The following is a 12,861-nucleotide window of genomic DNA, read 5'->3' as shown; positions in this document are numbered from 1 at the left end:
GGCCTTAAAAATAAAGAACTCTTGAATCCTAGCCCAACTCTGGAAACTGATGTTTGGAGAGGGAAATGATTTTTCTAGGTCATACGTTTAGTGAGTAGCAGAAGCTGAGTTTAGAACGTGGGTTCCTTGATTGGTTTCCAGCACAGTCTTCTTTCTGTCTGCCTCCTTAGGACCAAAAGAGTATAGAAAGAAAAAGCAGGGAGTTAGAGGACACTGGAAGACTCATTGGATCATAGATTTAGAGTTGAAAGGGAACCTAGAGGCCCTCTTGTTCAACCCCTTCATTTTACAGATGATAAAACTAAGGCCCAGGGAGGTTAAGTGATTTACCTGAGGTTGCACAGACAATGACAAAGACAGGATTAGTATTCAAGTCTTGATTTCAAAATCATTACTCTGGGACTATGGTGTTTCCAAGATCAGAATTGTGACCTTGTTTGCCCCTGAATCTACCCTTGCTCCAGTATTTTGGCAGAAAGCATCCCTTCTCATCCCCTTCCTGAGAGTCCCCAACTTTCGCCTTCTCCCCTGTGGCCAACAAACTTCCCTTGGATGGTCTGTTTCATGATGGGACTAAAGAGATGAGGTTCTGGGCCCACTTGTAGCTTACAGGAAAACTAGAGGTCTATGTCTGCCACACATTGCTGGTATGTGCCAAAATAAAGTGGACAAGCTTTTGATGGGGGGGGGGGGGGACGCAAGCTATTTTTTAATTCAATTCTCTTACTTGTTCCTTCTCCCCCATGCCCACCCACTTGGGGATGGGGGGGATGTTCTTTCTTTAGGCCATGGGGGGCTGAACCAGCTGGGTGGAGCCTTTGTGAATGGCCGGCCTCTTCCTGAGGTGGTACGCCAGCGCATTGTGGACCTGGCCCATCAGGGTGTGAGACCCTGTGACATCTCACGCCAGCTCCGGGTCAGCCACGGCTGTGTCAGCAAGATACTGGGCAGGTAAGCACGAAATTCATCTCTTCTACCTGATACTTTTGACTGCCCTGTTCCCCAACATCCCCCTTCCTAGGGCTTTTCCTCCAGTGATCTTGACTTTGTTGCAATTCTTGGAACATAATACTCCATCTCCCTACCCTAATACTTTGCCCTGGCTATTTACCATGCCTAGAATGCTTTGCTTTCTCTCCTTTGCCTCCAGATTTCCCTGGTGTTCTTCATGATTCAACTCAAACCCCACCTTTTGCAGAAAGCCTTTCCCGTATCCCTCCTCTTAGCCTCTCTACCCCCTACTAGGCTTTTCCTAGATCCCTCCATTTCCCTCTGAGATTATCTCCCATTTATACTGTATCTATCTTGTTAATACACAGTTGTTTGTGTGTTCTGTCTCTCGTTAGAATGGGAGCTCCTTGAGGGTAGGAATTATTTTTGCCTTTCTTTGTATCTCCCTCACTTGGTACAGTACCCGACAGAGTATGGGCTGAGGACATGATCTGATTGGACCCTAGGCAGAGAGACACCCTTGAACTTGACTACTACAACCCACTTATGATCCAGAATACCATCTTCAGCAGGTCTTGTATTTGAGAGTTTGGAGACACATAATAAGGGCTTCTTCCCACATTCCTCATATTCTCCTGCAGATTTAAGTGTCTCCTCATCCTGAGCCAGACTGAGGGATGGCATAGCAGTTTCACATTGTTCTGTTCTAACATTGTTAAAATAGAGACAGAGACAGGCCAGATGAAGGACTTGGATTTTTAAGATAAGAGGCATAACTAAGGATGAGAGCTAAGAGTTAGAGCAGAGCTATGAGACAAAAGAATTGGCGGCTTTGAGAGAAGAAAAGATGAAGTGAGGAGGGAAAGTCAGTTCTGAAGATAAATCAGAGAGATGGCTGACAGACCCAGGGGCCAGTTTATTGAGGAATCCAGGTTCTTGTAATACTAGTAATTATTTTAATAATTCTTAATTCATTAGTAATAATTTATTAATAAAAGCCAAAGTAATAGCTGACATTTATTCTAATATATGCAAAGGCTTTTGTCTACATTATCTCACCTGGTCCTCACAATAATCTCCTTAGGAAGGAGTAATTATCCCCATTTTGTATCTTAGGAAACTGAGATTCCAAGAGACTGAATGACTTCTCTGAGGTCACATACAACTATTAAGTAGCTGAGGCTGGATTTGAACCTCAGTCTTTGAAACTTGACTCTATCACATTGAGCTACCTACCATGCACAGACATTGTATAAGACACCAAGGATGCAAATACAAAAGTGCTGGACTTAGTGTCAACAGCTTCTGAGGTCAATCTCACCTTAGATATTCCTGATGTGATCTTGGGTGTGTCACTCAATGTTCCTGAGCCTCAGTTTCTTCATTTGTAAAAAGAGTATAATAATATAATATAATGTAATGTAATGTAGTGCAATGCAATACGATACGACATGATTAAATATAGAATAATATAATATAATACAATATAATATAATTAATATAGTATAATATAATACAATATAATATAAAAAGAGTATAATAATAGCACCCACCACCCAGGATTGGCTTGAGGACAAAATTTTATACCCATGTATATGTACATATACATCTATATATATATATATATGCCCATACATAAACTCATATATGCATGTATAGGTATACACATATGAATATGGATATTACATATAGTTACATATGCTACTTTACAAAAATTAAAGCAACATATAATTTTTTTTGTTATTGTTATTATGTTGTTACCTGTGGATAGTGGACTCCACTTGGAGGAACTTGATAATGTGCTATAAACAGAAAAGAGGCTAATTTAGGGGATTTCTTTAACAAGTCTTTCCGTAGGGATATCTATGGGTTGGGGCTCAATAATTTTCACCTTAACCAATGAATGGGCCTGGGAACAGAACCTTGATTGTCCAGGGACCAAGAGAGCAAGAGAACAAGCCCAACCTTGAACCAAGTGCAGAAAGTAAGGATTAAGTAGCAACAGAAGACAGAGAGGGCCAATCTTCAGGTCACAGAGAAAGCTGGGCTACCTGGGCAGGTGAAATGGGGAGAACCAGAGAGGAAAAAGTGATGAATTCCTCAACCCAAGCCAAGCTGATTGAATATGAAATCATGTTCCCTGTAGCTACCCTTTTCTGCCTATAGCTTGCACCATAACACAGAATCTTAGGGTAGAAGGCAAGTAAGAAGTTATAGGGCCATAAGATCATAAATTTAGGGCCAGAAGGGATTGTAATGGTCAACTAGTCTGAGCCCTCCTATGGATAAGGAAGCTGATCCCCAGAGAGGTTAAGTAACTTGCTCAAAGTCACACAGATAAATTAATGGAAATGGGTCCAACCTCCAGTCCAGTCAGGCATCCATTAAAAGAGTGGCCTCTGGTGGAGATACAGGGGGAGGACAACTGAAGAAGTAAAGGAAAACAGTAAGGCGCAGTGGAAAAGGCCCCTACTGTAGAGTCAAGAGTCTTGGTTTCAAACCCACCTTTGATACTTGATGCCTTGGACAAATTAACTCCTCGGGCCTCATCTGTAAGTTGATGGGGTTGGACTCAGTGGCCTCTGAGATCCCTTCTAACTCCATGTCTAGGATCCTATTAAAGGATGGGTATTGTGTCTTGGTAAGGAACAGGGATCCTCCTGGGATTTAAAGATAGAAGAGACTTCAGAGATCATGTGCTTCAAATGCCCCAATTTTGCAACTGAGGAAACCAGGGTTCAGAGAGATGAGGTGACTTTCCCAAACACAGTTAGCAAATACTTAAAGCATGATTGGAAATGTCAGGCCAAGTACTCATTCTACTAAACCATCCTCTGCCTTTGAAACTTTCCAAAAACCATCTCTTTGGAGGCCCACTTCATCAGCCCATATTTCCTTCCCCCAAAAACCCTAAACAGGATAAACTAAAGCCAGAAAGAACTGAACTCTGCCACCCCACTCCCCTGCTCACCACCCTCTCTGTCCTCACTTGCTTACTGGGTAATTCTCTGGCGTTCTCTATTGGAGTAGGTACTACGAGACTGGGAGCATCCGACCTGGAGTGATTGGGGGCTCAAAGCCAAAGGTGGCCACCCCTAAGGTGGTGGAGAAGATTGGGGATTACAAGCGGCAAAATCCAACCATGTTTGCCTGGGAGATTCGGGACAGGCTCCTAGCTGAAGGGGTCTGTGACAATGACACTGTCCCCAGTGTCAGCTCAATCAACAGGTAGGAAAGGAGAGAAGTACAGAGCCCTGACCATTTGGAGTCACTACTAAATCAGTTCTGACTGAGGGAAGGGAGGATTGAGGGCAGGGATTGGATTCCATACACTTGGACTAGAATAGGGTTTTAGACTCCTGAAATGGCCCCTTTAGGAATTGGGAAAGTGAGTTGAAGGAGGAAATTGTGGGTATCTAGAAACCCAACCCAATGGGTAGACTTCAGGTGTAGAGAGAAAAGGCCATTTTTCTTCTATTGCCCGAGCAGGGGCTGTGTGAATGGCTGAGATGAGACTTTCCTCCTTTCCCCTCAGCTCCTAGCATCCCTAGCTTGCCTCAGAGCTCAGCTCAGGTGCCACCACCCTACCAGGCCTTTCTTAAACTGTCATTTGGGATCATTCCCTCTGCTCCCTTCAATTCCTTTGAATTTACTCTTTGTAGAAACCAATCGGTGGACATATTGTTTCTCCCCAGTAGAATACAAACTTGAGGACAGAGAGTCTAATTTTTGACTTGGATCCCTCCTGCCTAACAAAGCAAGCAACTCAATAAATGATTGTTAAATGGATTTGAATTAAGGGAAACAACTCTTCCCTCTGTCTCCCTTAGACTTTGATCCTTTGGGGTCTCCTGGACAGAGGCTGTCCCTCTCTTCTCAGAGGGAACCTATCTTCCACCTCCTTTCTTTATAAGCTGCATACTAGTTTTCTCAATAATAAAAGTAATAGCTAAGATTTATATTTATTATTTTTTATATTTATTTATATTTATTCTCTGCTAGTCAACCCTGTGAGGTAGGTGCTATTATTATTATTACCATTTTATAGATGAAGAAGCTCAGACAAAGAGATTTTTTTTAGCTAACTTGCCCAGGGTCACACAGCTGGTAAGTGTCTGAGATCAGATGTGAACTCAGGTTTTCTTGAATCCATTCCCCATGCTCAATCCATTGCACTGCCTAGTTTCCTCAACAGAGGCTTTTTCTATCAGTGGTCCCTTGAGGTAGCTGGCTAAGTAACTGGACTTTAGCTAGGTGTCTCATATGAGCTGCACCCCAACCAGCTTCCTGCTTGGCTAGATCTAGCAGGCAGGTACCCTTCTTTTTGACTCTATTGTCCAATGTGGCTGGTTTCCAAGACACAGAGAGCTTATGGGTTTGTAGATTTAGAACTAGAAGGCCATAGATTTCAGCTCTTTCAATGTGGAGATAAAGAAAGGTTAAGTGGCTTTTCCAAGGCAGAACTAGATTTGAACCAGGGTCCTCCCGAGATAGTGCTTGCCCCTGAGAGTGTTGGGAAAGTAGAGCATTCCATCTCTGGGCTGCAGAAAGAGCTCTCTCTCTCTAGCTCTGGACTCCCTAGAGCATCATTCATAAGTGTTGTGGAGAGGGCCTCGCCTGAAATCTGGGACTTTAGAAATTCAGGATCTCCAGTGTCCCCAGCATCCTTCTATTTCTCTTCCTAACAGAATTATTCGGACCAAAGTGCAGCAGCCATTCAACCTCCCCATGGATAGCTGTGTCGCTTCCAAGTCTCTAAGCCCAGGACATACCCTGAGTAAGTACCAATAGCCCCATCTCCAGTTTCACAGATACGCATTATTAGTCATCAGTATTATTATAACTGAACTTTGACTTTGCAATTTGAGATTTTCCTAGTAACCTTACCTTACAGCTCTTCAAGGTGGATCTTAAAAGGGTTCTTACCCCCATTTTATAGATAGAGAAGCTGTGATTCAGTGTTTAAGTGACTTGCCCAGGGTCATACAGCTAATAGGTGTTTGAGGTAGGATTAGTACCCAGATTTCCTGACTCTACACCTAGTAGGCTGCTCTATACTCCATGTTTTCTGCCTCTTACTTATAAAATCTCTTACATATATGTACTCTCTTATATTCCTATATCCTCACACATACATGCATTCACATGTAGACGTGCAGATTTGACCACACCCTGATGTATTCACACAGTAGGCATGAGATGTCACCAGTTTCTCTAGATTCTGAAGAGTGGCCAGAAAGGGGACAAACTGAAAATCATAGGCATTTTTAGAGCTTGTGCAAAACCTCATAGCTGATTCAGTCCACACTCCCTCCCTCATGTTGCCTTTTTACAGTTGAGGAAACTAAGGCTCAGAGAGGGAAGTGACTTGAATAAGATCACATGGTGAATTAATGGCAGAACTGTGATAAAATCAGGTGTCCTGATTTCAATCTTTCCAGAGAGGGAAGGGCTGAGAACTGTGAGATGTTCATTTTTTTTTTTTTTGGATGTGTGTGGGGGGAGTATGGACCATTATTTTCTTGGTTGAAGAACTCAGTGAGGTAAGAAAACACCTTCTAGAAATGCAGATTGCCACCTGCTCTGCTATTTATAGTATCAAGGGTTGCCTGGGAGCACTCAAAGATTAATTGACTTGCCCAGAGTCACAGAGCCCTGTGTGGGGACCTGAACTCAGGTCTTCTTGACTCAGAGGCTGGTTCTCTGTTGATAATACCATTACAATGCCTCTTTCTAGCCATTTATTCTTCAAGGCTGAAGGGTCTTGCTCTCCCCAGCACAGGGAGCTAGAGAATCATCCTGACGCCCATCCTTTCTCCTGTCTTGTTTCCACTTCAGTCCCCAGCTCAGCTGTGACACCTCCAGAGTCTCCACAGTCAGATTCACTAGGTTCAACCTACTCCATCAATGGGCTCCTGGGAATTGCTCAGCCTGGCAATGACAGCAAGAGAAAAATGGATGACAGTGAGTAGGGGAGGAATTGGGGAGTGGACGCCCCCAGGGGATATGATGGGTAGCTGGTCACAGTCTTTAGTTGGGAGAGTGGAGCCAAACTTCCCACCTGGGTCTTAAAGATCACAATGACTAACCTGATGATGCTTACCAGTTTCTCCAGCCCTCAGAAAAAAGAGATAGATTTATTCTGTCTGTGTGTTGAGAGGGCAGATATGGTACCCAGGGGTCCTGAAGCTTCTGATAGATCAGAACAGGCCTTTGTGTTGGATGTATCCTGGAAGAAAAGCTGCCCCAGAATGGGACTGATAACATTCTAAGATGTCAAGACTGACAGGACCCTTTATAGTCACCTAATGTAGTCTTCTTATTGAACAGAGATGGAAACTGAGGCCCAGAGAGGGGAAATCACTTCCCCAAAATCACACAGTGTTAGGGACAGGACTGGTTTCTGGGGCATCTTTAATGCCCAGATTATATCTTAGATTATATGCTAAACATCTCCTAAAGGTGCTCATTCAAACCCAAGGAGTTTGACTTTCTAAGGGGATTTAGGCAGGCCAAGGACAGTAGGTGACACAAATTAGGGGGAGTCCCTGGGACAGTACATAGGACCCCCTCCCTCTAAAGAGACACCTGGGGGAGAGCCATGGGGTGACTGGGGCCTTCTCTGAGGCTATCTTCCACTCTGGGTTCACAGGTGACCAGGACAGCTGCCGACTGAGCATCGATTCTCAGAGTAGTGGGAGTGGGTCACGGAAGCACCTGAGGACAGACACGTTCAGCCAGCATCACCTGGAGTCGCTGGACTGTCCCTTTGAGAGGCAGCATTACACGGAGGCTTACCCATCTCCCAGCCACACCAAAGGCGAGCAGGTAAGCTCTGGGCCCGGGAGGGAGCTCTGCAACACCTGGAGGCCTCTTTCCAGAACTTCTTATACAGCTACACAAAACAAGAAAATTATTTAGTACAGATCTGGATTGGTCTCCTCCTCCTCCTCCTCCTCCTCCTCCTCCTCCTCCTCCTTCTTCTTCTTCTTCTTCTTCTTCTTCTTCTTCTTCTTCTTCTTCTTCTTCTTCTTCTTCTTCTTCTTCTTCTTCTTCTTCTTCTTCTCTGTCTCTCTCTGTCTCTGTCTCTCTCTGTCTCTGTCTCTCTCTCTGTCTCTGTCTCTCTCTCTCTCTCTCTCTCTCTCTCTCTCTCTCTCTCTCTCTCTCTCTCTCTCTCTCTCTCTCCTGTCTCTCTCTTCTCTCCATCTCTCTGCCTCTTACATACACACACACACACACACACACACACACACACACCACATATACACAAATGCCCCATGTAACAATAATGGAAATGAAATCTCATTTTATAATTTTTAAAACCATTTGACAAACATTCACTGGTTGGTTTTCTTAATAACTCTGAGAGCTCAATTATGTGAACAGATGTGTCTAAATACCTGCCTTTAAAGTCCCCAGAGTGCCTTGTGTAAGAGAACAGATTTAGACCAAGGAGGGTCCTTAGTGGTCATTGAATTGGGCCATTTTGCAGATAAAGGGAGTGAGGCTTTCAGAGGCACGGTTACATAGGTAGAGATGAATTTAACTACCCCAGGGATTTTCCCACTGTGCCTTTCAGTCAGGCAGGCATTATTCACCCTCTTTTACATATGAGAAAGCTTAAGCCCAAGGAAATGAAATGACTTGCTAAGCTGATAACCCATACAAGGAACTAGGGAGAAGAGACAAGTGTACCTGTTTTCTGACTCCCAATCAGGACCTATCACATCTCATTTCCTACTCACAACAAACTCTGGGCATCATGGGATCATGAAGCTAGAGAAGATCTCTGGTCCAGTCCCCTATGAGGTATTCTCATTGTTTGCACATGAAGAAACTGAGGCATCATGGTGTGGTGGGAATAGAGCTGGATTTGGAGTCAGAGGGCTAGGTTCAAATCCTGACATTTGCTATCTGTGTGACGTTGGGGAAGTCCCTTTGCCTCTCTGGCTCTCAGTTTCCTCATCTATAAAATGAGGATTTGAGGATAAGATGTCCTTTACCTTCCAAATCTATGATCTTATAACTTTCCCAAGGTCACACAGCTAGATAAATGTTCAAGACAGGATTCGAATCTGGATCTTCTTGACTCCAGATCCAACACTCTTTCACTATGACAGGCTGACTTTTAGTAGGAGAGGTATCATTCTCTTTCTTTTACAAATGAGGAAACTGAGGCTCAGAGTTTCAGCAATTTGCCAAGGACACCCAGGTAACTAGTAAGTGAGCTAGTGTTAGAAGATCAGCTTGTGCTGACTCTCAGAAAGCTGATAGTGAAATTTTAATCACGAGCATTTATGCCTCTAACATTGGCAAAGGCTACACATCAGGGTTTGTTTTATTATTTTGTTGATTATTTAGATTTGAAACATAATGAAGAAAATTCTAATAATGAAGACCAAATTTAAAAGTGTGCTATGCGTACATTTTGAGAAGGGGAGCGGAGACCTGGTTGTTAAATACTTGCCACCACACCTCTGAAAGGACCCAAGTTTCTGTTCCTGGTCCAATGTGCTTTTTCTTTTGCTGATAATTGACATATTACTCAGTTACTGTCAAAAGAGTTCCCTCACTCAACCGCCATACCCATCACTTTCAGTCTATGTTTGACCTCTCCATGTCCCTTCCAGCCAAGGCCCTCTTAAGCTTGGCCCAGCCTGCCCAAGTCACTTGGTTTCTCATAAAGTCATTAACCTCCATCTGTTCCATTCTAATTTTTAAAGAACTATTTCCTTCAGTGAGCTTTTGAATCTCCTTTTCCATTTGGCTGATTCAGCTTTTGAAAGCATTCTTCTCCTCATTGGCTTTTTGGACCTCTTTTGCCAATTAAGTTAGCCTATATTTAAAGTTGTTATTTTCTTCAGCATATTTTGGGTCTCCTTTAGCATGCTGTTGACTTGCTTTTCATGATTTTCTTGCATCATTCTCATTTCCCTTCCCAATTTTTCTTCCACCTCTCTTACTTGATTTTCAAAATCCTTTTTGAGCTCTTCAATGGTCTGAGACCATTGAATATTTATTTTGGAGGTTTTGGATGCAGAAGCCTTGATTTCCTCTGATGGTATGCATTATTCTTCCTCATCTGAAAAGATGGAAGAAAATACCTGTTCACTAAGAAAGTAACCTTCTATGATCTTATTTTTTTTTCCCTTTTTTGGGCATTTTCCCAGCCAGTTACTTGACTTTTGAGTCTTTTGTCAAGAGGAGGGTATACTCTAGGGACCTGTAAGTTCTCAATTCCTCCAAGGTAGCACAATCAAGGGAAAGGAGTTTACTTCTCTCCTGGCCTCTGCACTGGTCTGGGAGCAACCAAAACTTTTCTGCCCAGAATCTGAGAGTAGAATTCCCTCTCCACAACTGCCTCCAACTCCACCAGTGCTCCTCCTCACCCCAGGGCCACACTCAGGTCTGAAATTCAGATCAGAGGCTCAATTTCCCTGGGGGATTTAGGCTGAGGGCTCCAAAAATGGAAACAGTGGCTGCTGCAGGTGGTCCAGACAATGTTCCCTTCTCTTGGGTGAAGGAGCTTTCTCACTGACCTTTGAAACTATTTATGGTGTTTGTGAGTTGAGCAATCTGGGAACTGCTACAGCTAGTGGCTCCCTGAATATTGTTCTTGGTCCTATCCCTGCTGCACTGTGTGGCCCATACTGGGCTGCGCTCTGCATAGACTTGAAGTGATAGACCTTTCCTGTTGGCCTTCCAGGCTATCTTGGGCTGGAAATCTCTTTCACTCTGTTGTTTTATGACTTCTGTTGCTCTAGAATTTGTTTAGAGTCATTTTTTACAGGTATTTTATCAGCTATGTGGGGGAGCTTCTACAGGTCCATCTTTCTACTCCACCATCTTGGCTCTGCCCCCATTTTACTCTGCCCCAGTCACTGAGGACAGATAAGATGACATGTGTATAAAAATGGGCAGCTAGGTGGCACAACAGTGCACAGAGCACCAAGTCGGAAGTCAGGAAGTCACAAATTCAAATTTGACCTCAGGCACTTCCTAGCTGTGTGACCCTGGGCAAGTCAATTGACCCTGTTTGCCTCAGTTTCCTCATCTGTAAAATGAACTGGAGAAGGAAATGGCAAACCACTCTAGTATCACTTCCTAGAAAGCTCAAAATGAGGCCATGAAGAGTCAAAGATGAGCAACAATAATGAACTAGAGAAATGAAGATTGAGATGCAGAGGAAAGTTTTTTTTTTTTCCAAAGAACAATGCTAGGGGAGACAGGATGAGTTATAGGACTGACTGGGGATCTTGGGTAGGTGCATTGTTGAGGGCATCGAGGAAAGACATTTTACCATGCTCAGAAAACCTCAGCCCCAGCATCCCCAGAACCATCTGCTTCCCTCCCTTGTCTCCATCCTTTGACCAAAAGCTTGTTGGCTTCTCCTGTACTTACTTCTCTGGCTGCCCCCTGGGTCACCCAGCCTGATTCTGCTTGACCTCACTGAAAGTGAGATCAGGAAATTCCCCAAGCTCTATATTCCAACATGAGATTGCTCCACTTAGCATCCTTAGGAAGGAATGACCACTGGGGGCCTCTCCTTCTGTGGCCAATCTTCAAGGATTGACTGGGTCTAGGTACGGATATGAGTAACCAAGTGAATTGTAGCCAGTGGCTTTTGGGGGAGTTGGGCCTGAGCCATCACCTGCAGCTGGGGAGGGCTATGCATCAGCGATTTTTACCAGCAGTGGATGCTGAGAAGAGGGGGCCACTGGAGATCAGGTTATCAGCAAGTCTGAGAAGAGGCCCTGGGTGTTCATCAGCGAGTCAGCAGAGAAGATGTCATTGGCTCCATGGAGAGAAATGAGGTCTGCACTAAGAGTCTAGAGAGAGATATTGAGAGAGAGAGAGAGAGAGAGAGAGAACCTAATCTGTGTGACTGAGCCAGCCTGCAGGAAAACAATGAGTTGCACACCAGCCAGCCAGCTGACAGCCAATGAAGGCTTCTGTCGAAGCAATATTTCCTAAAGACTGGCTCCATTTTTCAGTTGTACCCTCCCCCCTTCCAGGACAACTTGCTTAGTCAGGTCTAGGAGAGGGGGGCCGTGAATGGAGACAAGTGGAGACAGAAGCTGGCATTGGAGTGATATGCACATATCTATCACGGTCCATGTGGTGCTGAGACACCTTGCTATGCTCCAAGCCCTTCTGGAAGCCTGGGATCCTCCTGCCATCCATCTCTTACTCTTTCATTGCTGATATAATCTTTGTCTGTTGAGCAACCAATCTTTTCTCTCCTCCCTCACCTTAGCCTTTGCTGGACACAGGAAAAGGCCTTGAATGTAAACTTCTCTCTCCACAGCTAGGGAGGAATCCCAGCATACCCTTTCATGAGTTCACTAATTCTTGGAGTTAGAATATTAGCTTATTCTTTCATCCTCTCATTCACTTACTCACTTGGGGCATCTCAAGTTATGATAAGAGGACAAAGCCATTGTTCCTCTAGAAATGACAATTAGACAGAGTGGGGCAGTGGAAAGAGCATCAGCTTTGGAGTCAGACGGCCTGCGTACAAATCCTGTCTCTGCCGCTTACCCTCCTGATGGTCTTGGGCAAGTCACTTAACTTCATTGGGCCTCAGCTCTCCTCTCTGTAAAGGGAAAGGATCAGACTAGATGACCTCTAAGGTCCCTTCTGACCCTAAAGGTATATGGGTATACATGCGTACTCCACATACTCTTGTATTTATCAGACAATATTAACATGGAACAGCCAAATGCATATTATATATTATAACTTGGGAAAGGAAAATGCCCCAGGGCAGTCATGTGGCCAATCACTCAAGATGCAGAGTGGATGGTCAGCACCAGGTCAAACTACTCTCTTGAGCCCCAGGAGTGTTAATTCCCTTGGGCTCCTGTCAAGTCCCTTACCTAACAGTTTTGGGATGTAGGAGACCTAAGA

General features: G+C 44.2%; 1 protein-coding gene across 8 annotated transcripts in view; it reads left to right on the top strand.

The window, feature by feature from the left end:
- PAX8 (paired box 8) overlaps window positions 1-12,861 on the top strand; it is an 84,373-nt gene that overhangs the window by 47,403 nt on the left and 24,109 nt on the right. For 4 of the 8 annotated variants that reach the window (XM_072636804.1, XM_072636801.1, XM_072636803.1 and 1 more), the window contains exons 3-7: window positions 786-951; window positions 3,982-4,179; window positions 5,640-5,728; window positions 6,790-6,915; window positions 7,604-7,779. In XM_072636804.1, coding sequence (XP_072492905.1) covers window positions 786-951; window positions 3,982-4,179; window positions 5,640-5,728; window positions 6,790-6,915; window positions 7,604-7,779 — 755 coding nt within the window. Of the gene's footprint in view, window positions 1-785; window positions 952-3,978; window positions 4,180-5,639; window positions 5,729-6,789; window positions 6,916-7,603; window positions 7,780-12,861 lie in introns of all 8 variants that reach the window. The other 4 variants (XM_072636799.1, XM_072636805.1, XM_072636802.1 and 1 more) reach the window with 1 other exon arrangement.

The sequence above is a fragment of the Notamacropus eugenii genome, chromosome 1, assembly GCF_028372415.1.
Source record: "Notamacropus eugenii isolate mMacEug1 chromosome 1, mMacEug1.pri_v2, whole genome shotgun sequence".
In the NCBI taxonomy this organism is placed as follows: Eukaryota; Metazoa; Chordata; class Mammalia; order Diprotodontia; family Macropodidae; genus Notamacropus; species Notamacropus eugenii.
This window is presented reverse-complemented; position numbering and strand designations above follow the sequence as displayed.